At 45.1% G+C, this 10,795-nt stretch overlaps 1 protein-coding gene across 1 annotated transcript; it reads right to left on the bottom strand.

The window, feature by feature from the left end:
* Positions 1 to 8,047: 8,047 nt before the first annotated feature.
* LOC123346950 (olfactory receptor 6B1-like) lies at positions 8,048 to 9,001 on the bottom strand. Its single transcript, XM_044984385.1, has one exon. The coding sequence runs from the start codon at positions 8,999 to 9,001 to the stop codon at positions 8,048 to 8,050; it is 954 nt and encodes a 317-aa protein (XP_044840320.1).
* Positions 9,002 to 10,795: the final 1,794 nt, after the last annotated feature.

The raw sequence follows: 10,795 nt of genomic DNA on the forward strand, positions 1-10,795 counted from the left end.
ACAGCACCTACATATGTTTATAGTGAAAATAAGTAGAAGTTTATTTAGCAAAGCTTAGCAAGTATTGGAAACAAATGGTTACCTATAATAAAATAAAATCATAACATGCATTCTAGAGTCCAAACTTACTTAACAAGATACTTGTGTCTTGCAGATTATTGCTCCCCACAATCCTTGCTGCACTTTATAGCCAGGCTAGCAGTGACCCTGCTTTCAGAAGACAAACACACTGTCAGCTTGTCTCCTAGATGAAGGACCCTCAACACCCCCTGCTATTTTGTTTCTCTCAGATTTTGCAATTTCTTAACTTGCACCAGGCTCATTCTGTAAATAGGCCTCCATTGTGAGGCCCACAATACACAAATGGCTAGACAGGGAGAAAAGCATCCTGTTATCTTGGAGGTATAAAACTGTAGGGTTAGAAGGGACCACAAGGGTCATCTAGTCTCACCCCCTGCCAAGATGCAGGATTTGTTTTGTCTAAACCATCCAAGACAGGTGGCTATCCAGCCTCCTTTTGAAAACCTCCAGTAAAGGAGCCTCCCAACCTCCCTAGGCATCTGTTCCGTTGTCCCACTTTTCTTACAGTTAGGAAGTATTTCCAGAGGTATGTCACCTCCTGGTGACCTGGCTTAACCCCAAGATAGTATTTTCAGTATAGATACATAATCCTTGTGAAATGTGTGGCTGGATAATACTTGAGTTATGACGACCAGTGTGCTAGCAGCTCTTAGTACAGACCTCACATGCCACCTTCTGGTGAGCTCGTGTGCAGATACCCAGCCCAGGGGATCCCTGTGAAACTATGCCCGCCCTGGGCCCTTGGCCAGTTGGCAGATGTCCCGGTCTCATATGGGCCACCAAGCTGAAAACCTAATGGCTCCCTCAGGTCTCATCAGGGGAGGTTAAAGACCAGGAGTAAAATGTTCAGAAATGCCCCAAAGCCAGATTTTAAAATGTATTTAGACACCAATGGGACTTTCAGCATCATCTTGGCATGTTCTGCACCTGGATGCTTTTGAAAATCCCACCAGGCACCTCCGTACCGTTAAACACATCTGGCCTCAAGCAAACTTAGGGACACAGGAACATAAATCTCATTGAGAGGCCATGGGCCTAAGAGCATCTGTCACTTCGGAATTTGGGTTTTCAGAGCTAGTCCCACAAAGGGACTCAGGTGCGTAGAACCAGCATTTAGGCACCACTGAGAGCCTCAAAGCCCCAGTTCAGCTGACACCTAATGTCATAGGTGGCTAAATCTCTGCCACTAAAGGACTGTAGGAGCCAGTATCTGCCAGTGAACATACGCAGAGCCACCTCAGTCTAGGCACTCATCTCACACCTCACCCCCACAGGAGCCTCAAGCTAGGCACAGCCCTGCCTGTCTCACCTACAGGCCTTGATCCGGTAGGCATGCTCACAGAACGCCTATCCCCAACCAAAGTGGCTGGGGGGTGTAAGGCCTCCATTATAACCCTGAGCCCAGTGGCTAGTGCATTCAGCTAGGATGTGAGGGAGACAGATCCAATTCCCTCCCCCCACCCCATGCGGAGCAGGCATTTAAACTTGGGTTTCCCTCTTCTTGGGTGTTGGGCCAGAGAGGACAACTCGGCAGTCCAGTGGCCAGGACACTCGCCTGAAGGGGGGAACCCACAGTCAAAGCCCTGCTCCATATTAGGCAGTGGGGAGACTGAATCTGGGTCTCCAACAGCCTGGTGAGTTCCCCCACCCCCCCTTGGGGTTCCCAGCTGAAAATCCCAAGCAGAGATAGTGTCTAACTCCACGGGAGAGATGGGGCTTAGGCAACACTCTAACTGGCTTTTCCTCTTGGCTGGGTGAGGCAGCTCCTTGCTCCACCTGCTGACCTCTGGGGATCCCTTTCTTAGCCGCCTAATTCTCCCCATGCACCGTATAGGGAGCCTGGCTGCTGAACTCAGGGCTGAGGTTCTCACTGGCTTGCATGGCGCTAAAACTTGGTCTTTACAATGCCGAAGTCCCTTTGTAGATCAAGCCCTAATTTATTTCAATGTATGAAATTCACCAAGATATCATCTACCCACATTCAGCAAGTAAAATACAGTTCAATTTTATTCCAAATTGATTCCTCTTACACTTACAAATCTTTGCACATCCTCAAAATGTTATAAGCGCATATCACCAACAATGGAGCAAGAAATAAGGGCCACACAGCATCTGAGTAATACACCATTTTGCCTGAAGAGACTGAGTTTTCTGAATTCTCATAAAATCTAGACACTTACTGACAATTTTCCTCAGGGCTTCCTTGATCTTTTGGTTTCTCAGGCTGTATATGAAGGGATTGGCCATAGGAGTCACAATTGTGTAGCAGACAGAGAACACTTTGTTGAGGTCTCTTAGTGTGTTGGTTTTTGGTAGCAGATACACAATGATTAGGGTCCCATAGAAAATTGTCACCACAATGAGGTGGGAGGAGCAGGTGGAAAATGCCTTTTGCCTCCCAGTGGTGGAAGGGATTCTCAGGATGGTGAAGATGATACAAATGTAGGATACCAGGGTTAATGCAAATGGGGGCAGAGTGAATACAGCCGCCAGGATGGTAACAACAAGCTCCATCTGGTAGGTGGCATTGCAGTAGAGATTTATTATTTGCAGAAATTCACAGAAAAAGTTATCAATTTCATTGGGACCACAGAAAGTAAATTGTAACACAAGAAATACTATTATGGCAATAGTCAAAAATCCACATATCCAAGAAGCAGTTGCTAGCTAGAGGCATAAGCTGCCATTCATAAGGGCTGCATAATGCAGTGGTTTACATATTGCTAAATACCGATCATAAGACATTGCAGCTAAGAGAGAACATTCTGTCGCTCCAAAGAAACCAAACAAATAATATTGTGCGAGGCAGCCACTGACAGAAATGGTTCTGTCCTCAGTCAGGAAACTGGCCAGCATCCTGGGCAGGATGGTGGTGGTGTAGCAGGTCGCCCCCCCCCCCCCCCCCGATTCTATCATTTTTCCTTTTATCTCTCTGTAACTCTTTCAAAATTAAAGCTTGTTGGTAATTTTTCAGAGTCTGAGGAAGTTTTGGAAAGTTACCAAGTGCCAAAAAGAAAAAGGAATAAAAGAAGGAAAAGAGCAGGGGGAAGTGACACTATTTATTTTATCGCACACAGCAGTTTAAAAACAAAATCACCAAAAGTTTAAAAAAAAATGCAAACTGCTTCCTGATTAATGGAAGTAACTTTCAAATGAATGAAACTGGTTTTCCATTTTCCAATCAAGACTAGTGACCATTAAGCAGAGATAGAGAACGACTTGATTGCCTAGGTAGCTTCTTACCAGTCTGTTGCTGAAGCAAAAGGGACTCCTCTGACAGTCCTTCAGTCTCACTATCAGCTACATACCTGTCTGCTCTGCAGACCTTTTATCTCTGCCCCTGTTGGGAGGCCAGTGATGAGTCTCAGCTGAGCAGGCAGGCAGTATCCCTATTAACCCTTTAGTGGTATCCCCTGATAGACAGGTCTCAGTGCATAGCAGCAGCAGCATGAGGGATAACGCTCACATGAGACCACAGGGTATTCACCCTCCAGTAGATGAACTTGGATCTCTCAGGGTTGGTGACCAGGAGTCAGGTTCTTCTCTATCACTTCTCTCCAGAAATTGGGGGCTCTCGGCAAAGAGACCCACATGGCCCTGAAGAGACAAGCAGGTGCCGAGATCTCCCCTGGAGAATGTTCTCCTCTCTCTATTGACAGAGCGCACTCACCTCCTCAGATTTGTATCCTCTGAGGGAGAAGGTCGTGTCTCCCCTGATGCTACTTCTGAGGGGCATTTCCCTCCACTGAGTCTGGGGAGCTGCAGCTGGGTTTGCGACTTAGACAGCACAAACACCAGTCCTGGTGAAATCAGCCTGCTTGGCCCAAAGTTCTCTCCTCTCGGGGAGAGTCTTCTAGCCCAAATGGTAATCCCAGCCTGGGCCTCCCAGTGCATTCACGCCCAGTAAAGCCCAGTCATCCAGTCCAGTTACTGGTACCCCACCAGCAATTTACTGGGACAAGACCAGGTGCATGGAGCAAGGATCTTCCACCATAAGCTAGCTTCAGCTGGGGATGCTACAGGCTTGTCTACACAGGGAATAATGCTAGTACAAATACACCACTATAGCAAAACTGGCAAAACTCCCCATGTGAAAACACTTATTCTGGACACAGAGCACCATTTTCTAGTTCAGCTTATATTGTTTTGAAAGTGAAGCCAGCTACACTGGGAAAAAGCCAGCTTCACCCAGAATAAGAGTGTCCAGATGGGGCATTACACTGGTGTAACTGGCGCTGTATAAGTATGCTGGTAATATTCCCCATGTAGACGAGCCCAACAGCATCAACTTGGGTCACAAAAGGGCTGCGTTTAGGTCAGGCTTAGCTAAACCTGATCACTTTCCCCACCTCCGCCATCACTGCTGAGTGAGACCTGAGCAGGCAGAGCTGGGCTCTCGTTAGTCATTGTGAGATGACCCCTCCCTGAGTGTCTCTCTTCATCTCCATCAATCTTCTGCTCCACTTCCACAGAGTGGTCAGTTCAGTAATAGCCTATTACATGAGTCCATTGTCAGACACTGTTGTGTATTTGGTTGTCATGGTTTTTGTTCCTATGGCAACTGAGTTAGATTATTAGGGGATAGCTCGGCCAGCTTCGGCCGGCTGAGTGAGCTTTGTGTCTGTAAATAAAATGGTAGTTTTGTTAGCTGTCTGCTCTCTGGCCTCAAGTGATTTCTTCCTAAACCGCCTGCCCCCAAGGATATAACAGACACCAGCTGTGTCGTGTGGGAAATCTCACCTCCTCTGGAGGTGTTTAGATTCTCGTTCATGAGACAGCCCTGCCTCTCCCAAAGGTACTTATCTACCCCTCCTTTGCTGTAGTAACTGGGGGACCCACAGGCTATAATGTATTGATCCTCACAACACAACTGTGAGGTATGGAGTGCCTGTTTTCTCCATTGTCCACCTGGGGAACAGAGGCACAGACATTTCCATGGTCAAACAGGGAATCTCTGGTGGAGCAGGGACTGGAACACAGGTATCCCAAGTAGAACTGAGCAAATAGCTGATTTTTTTGATTCGGTGGCAGTTCCAAAAAATTGGAAAAGACAATTGCTGCAGGTTGAACCAAATCTGAAATTTTCAACAAACCAAAATGCAACAGAAAATCCACTTTTTGTCAAAAATACCATGTCACTCAACTGGAAAGGTCGATTCGCTTCGACCCTTAGGCAGTGGAGAATGGGGCCCTGTTTGCCTTTATGACCTTTGCTGCAGTGGTTAGGGTACTAGCCTGTGATGTGGGAGACCCACATACAAATTCCAGTCCTAGAATCCTGCTGGTGAGCACCCTGACTGGAGTGACAGGCTGCTCGGAGAGGGGTGGGGGTCTCTCAGACTCTTCTGTTGAAACTGTCCCACTTTGTATCAATAATTACATGTTCATTGCCGCAGGGACTTGAGTCAAGGTCTTCTATCTCCCAGCTGCATGCTCCAATCACTAGACTGTAGAGTCATTCTCATGCTTGCTCCCTGAGCCAATGACTATTGAGGTATTTTATACAAAGTGGAAAAGCTTCAACAGCAAAGCTGGAAGAGATCCACCATTGAACACTCTATGGCCTGGGGTTAGGGCACTCCCCTCAGAGACAGGAGGCTTGCATTTAAATTTCTGCTCCAGCACAGGGACTTGATGCTGGGTCTCCAACATTGCAGGTGGGTGTTGAACCATTGGCTAAAACACAGACCTCTGCTGCTTTCTTCTCCTCCAGCCATTTTGTGAACAAGCCCTAAGTCTCTTTGTGAATCCAGCCCCCTCGCCCCCAGTGTTTTGGGCCAAAAGTATTAGGCAAATTCATGTCAAATAGTTTCAGTCAATGAAATAAACTGTTCAAATGAAAAATTTAATCCAGTTCTAATCCCAAATGCTAGAATGATGCCCTAACTACTGGAACATCCTTCATATCTTCCTCCTTCATCTCTTCCACCTTTTTCCCTTCTCTGTGCCCCCCCATCCCCTCTCCTCAGCATATCTGCCCTTTTCATTTAGCCAAATCCTTCCTAACTAAACCCCACCCCAAAGTAATAATCAGAATTTAAAACAGAAAGGCATGGCTCTTCTGTGACATTGTGAGGCTCTGACTCTCCTTCTGTTTGTGTGTTGTCTCTAGGCTTGGTGGAACTCAGGTTTTATTTTTTTATCATTTCAATAGATAATATTGATGTTTATTTTTAAACATTTTTTATTATTTGTATTGACTTAAATTTTCACAGTTGTGGGAAATTATGAGGGGGTCAGATAGTTGTTTACTGATAGTAGCTGTTGAGATTCAAAATGTTAAAGCTTTGTAACCGCTAAAACACAAAGTCAACATCACGACACAATGTACAGAGTAAATATCCCTCAAGCAAACTTAATTATTTCTCAAACAGCGCTTTCTTACTTTGCCTAACTGTAATTTTTTCACACCCCTGCCTGACTGACAAATTTTACCTACAAAAGTGCCAGTGTAGCCAAAGCCTGAGACTCTCTTACTCTGTGGTTGTATATTGCACAGCAAAATGGGGCCAGGGCCAGGTTTCTGGGTGGTCCTATTACAGCACGGCCATAATACAAAGGAATAATGATAATATCACTTTGCCAATATTCATAAAAGCTGCATTCTAGAGGGCACTTTAGAGAATTACTGCTGCCCCGTAGTGCAGTATAGCTGCCCCTTTCCCATCCCACACCCTCTACTAGGATAGCATCTCCTTTATCATCAGTTGCCTTGTTTGCTATCCAATGCCTCTTACAGTGAATAAATGCCTGTTTCTTAATCCTCACCTTCTGCTTGTGGAGTCAGTAGTTTATGGCCTGTAGAAAGCACAGGAGGTTAACTAATGAGAACGGGGAGGTATTACCCTCTCGGGTGCCGAAGCATGGTGTAGTGACATCTGCATTCTGTTCCCTGCTCAGCCACAGACTTTCTGTGTGGATTTGGGCATGTTCCGTAATCTGCCCTGTGTCTCTGTAAGATGGGGATTTGAATTCGCTACCTCCCGGCAGTGATTGTGAGGTGTCCCATTTTATTTTTGTGATTCATTTTTTATTAATTTTCATGAAGAAACAAACAAGAAAAATTGTTACAGCTTGTACATGTCACCCAACACTGCACATTTTTCAGGCTAACTAAAAAATATAGGCAATTATGCAACTTGTCTAGGCAATACAAAATCAGACAAACCTTGCATGTGAGGGAAGGGGTAACAACAATTTGAAAAAAGACACAAATTGGCAAAAAAAGGAAGTTGCGGAACGGGGGCAGGAAGCGGGAGGGAGAAAGCAGAGAGGTCCAGTGGAATGGAAGTCAGGCATTATTTCAGCATTTTTTATCCAAAAGTATCTGGAAACAGGGTCCACATTGCTTCAAATTCATATAATTTCTGCCCATATCGACAAGCTCTTCTTTCTTGAGGTGTCCCATTGTTAATGTTGGTGATGGCCATGTCATATACCTAGATAGGATGAGGTGAACTGATCATTTCCCACCATTGAACACACAGCAGGTTATGAAAATTCTATGTGCTCTGAAAAATTTTGGTGTCTCAAGTGGGGGTCCCCAGTTGCTGAGGCACCCAAAATCAATGTATACTTTCAAATATCATGTCATTCAGCCAGGATTGTCAAGGGACCTAAGGAAGTTAGGTAACACAACCCCATTGAAATTTGGACCTCTAAACCCCTTAGGATCCTTTGATAATCTCAGTGTAAATTGTTCTTGTATCCTATATTCTTATTTGGGCTTAGTGTATGGAATTTCCTAAGTATAATACAGTTCAATTTTATTCTGAATATAAAGACCCTGGTATTGACTGAGCTCACATTTTGGATATTTGCACATCCTCAAATATTATAGCAGCACATTCCCAAACACCTAGTCAGAACTAGGGACCACCCAGAATCTGTTTCTATAAAACGATAAACCAGCTCTGCATCTCACCATTTTCCCTCAATACAGTAAGAAACAAAAACTTTGTGATTTCTAATTTATTGTAAAATTTACACATTTACTGGCAATTTTTCTCAGGGCCTCCTTCACCTCTTTGTTTCTCAGGCTGTATATGAAGGGATTGGCCATAGGTGTCAGAATTGTGTAGCAGACAGAGAACACTTTGTTTAGGTCTCTTAGTGTGTTGGTTTTTGGTAGCAGATATACAATGATCAGGGTCCCATAGAAAATGGTCACCACAATGAGGTGAGAGGAGCACGTGGAAAAGGCCTTTTGCCTCCCGGTGGTGGAAGGGATTCTCACGATGGTGATGATGATACACACATAGGACATTATGGTTAATACGAATGGAGGCAGAGTGAATATAGCAGCCAGGATGGTAATGACAAGCTCTGTCTGGTTGGTGCCATTGCAGTATAGATTTAACATTTCTGTGGATTCACAGTAGAAATGATCAATTTCATTGGGGCCACAGAAAGTTAATTGTAACATAAGAAATAATACAATGATAACAGCCAGAGAACCATTTATCCAAGACCCAGCTGCTAACTGCAGGCAGAACCTGGCATTCATGAGGGCAGCATAATGCAGTGGTTTGCATATCGCCAAATACCGATCATATGACATCACTGCTAGCAGATAGCATTCTGCACCAGCCAAGAAACTAACAAAATAAAATTGTGTCATACAAGCACTAACAGAAATGCTCTTGTCCCCTGTCAGGAAACTGACCAGAACCCTGGGCAGGAGGGTGGAAGTGTAGCAGGTCTCCAAGAAGGACAAGTTCCCCAGGAAGAAGTACATGGGGGTGTGAAGGTACCGATCAGCCACAACTAGAGCAACAATGAGGATGTTCCCGGACAAGGTCAGAATGTAGATCACTAGAAACAGCAGGAAGAGTAGGGTCAGCAGTTCAGGTAGATCCCCGAATCCCAGGAGGATGAATTTTGTGATGGACGTTTGATTCCCCCCTTCTGTGTTTGCCATGGGGTGTATCTAGGAAGGGTAAAAACTGAAGAAGAGAAAAATACCTCTGGGAGATGATTGGCAAAAACATACTTCAGCTTTAACCCAGCCAAGAAGAAGTTGGGGGTGGGGGGGGAAGGAAGCCCCCCGGTTTGATAATGGAGTTGCAGGAACAGAGCTGGCTGGCATGTTGACTCTTTGGATATATTATCATAAGTTTTATGCATCAGATTTAACAAAATATCAACCTCTCTCAAACCGGACCAGGAACTCAGTTGCTATATTGAAGGGTCTGAGAGCCCACAGTAATGGGCAGCCATTTAGACACACACAGTTTGATTCACATCGTCTCATATCTCTTCTCATGACAAGGTTTGTCCAAATGTGGGATACCATCACTGAGAAAGTCTTCATATTTTTGTATAAGCCAAATCAATCAATCACTCAATCAATAAATCTAGTGTTGGAGGTCAGACTAGAGGATCTAATTGTCTTTTGTGGCTTTCCAATATATAAATCTATGAATGTACCTCTGTGATTCTTTCACACTGTTACACGGTTCCAAAATATAAAAAATTCCCAACAGGTAGAGCCAGTTTTACCACCTTTAGCAAATATTAATAAGTGTTGAAAACCGTTTCCATTATATAAGTTGTGGAACCTGAAAATGTTGTTAAATTGTGCTGGGAATTCTCTCCCTGTAACATGAATTCTTGAACCATTAAGGCTGAGACTTCAATAGCGCTCTAAAGGAGTTAAGCACACGCTTCTCTTGACAAGTCAGGCACCTAAATCCATTAAGGCACTTAGAAAATGCCAACCAATATTGGTAAGAAAGTTAAAACTTTTATTTCACTGATTTTTCTATTCTTTTTGGATCGCTCTCTCTCTCTCTGTCTTCTTAAGTAATCAGCTGTCTACCCATCTCTCTATCTCCCATGTATATAGAATGGGTGCTGTGTGTCTGCAGGCTACAACATCCCTGTTTCACCAGCCGTATTTATCTCCAGCAACTACAACTGGCTTTGTTCCTTCCTATGGAATCCTCTCTGGGACACTGTGACCATGTGAACCTCTAGTGACTCAGGATGGACTCTTCAAAAACAGGTGTGATCGATTGGTTCACAGAAATATAACTAGCAGAGGGAAACAGGGTTAAAACAATAAAATCCTATACACATGTTGTCTATCTATACACAGCCTTTCCTTGCCAATTTAAGCAGGTTCCACTTAACCCAGGTACCCCCCAAGAACAATGAGGCAGGTTGCCCCCTGCAGCCCTGGCCTCTCGGACAGTCTGACACCCCAATCAGAATCTCTCTCCACTTATTCATAGATGCCAAGGCCGAAGGGACCCTGGGATCATCTAGTCTGAACTGCTGTGTAACACAGGCTGTAAGACTTCTCTGAATTAATTCCTGTTTGAACTAGAGCAGATCCTTTAGAAAAAAATATCCAATCCTGATTTAAAAATTTCCACTGATAGGAAATCCACGACGACTCTTTGGTAAATTGTTCCAATGGTTAATTACCCTCACTGATAAAAAAAACCTGTGCCTTATTCAGGAGCGGCTCTAGCCATTTCGCCACCCCAAGCATGGCGGCATGCCACGGGGGGCACTCTGCCGGTCGCCGGTCCTGCGGCTCCGGTGGACCTCCCGCAGGCACGAAGCCGCAGGACCAGCAGACCCTCCACAGGCATGCCTGCGGGAGGTCCATCGGAGCCGCGGAACCAGCGGACTCTCCGCAGGCATGCCGCCAAAGGCAACCTGCCTGCCGCCCTCTTGGCAACCGGCAGGGCGCCCCCCACGGCAT

The sequence above is a fragment of the Mauremys mutica genome, chromosome 12, assembly GCF_020497125.1.
Source record: "Mauremys mutica isolate MM-2020 ecotype Southern chromosome 12, ASM2049712v1, whole genome shotgun sequence".
Lineage (NCBI taxonomy): Eukaryota > Metazoa > Chordata > Testudines > Geoemydidae > Mauremys > Mauremys mutica.

Coding starts and splice junctions, on each gene's coding strand:
- LOC123346950 (XM_044984385.1), bottom strand. CDS start 9,001: ATGGCAAACACAGAAGGGGGGAATCAAACGTCCATCACAAAATTCATC.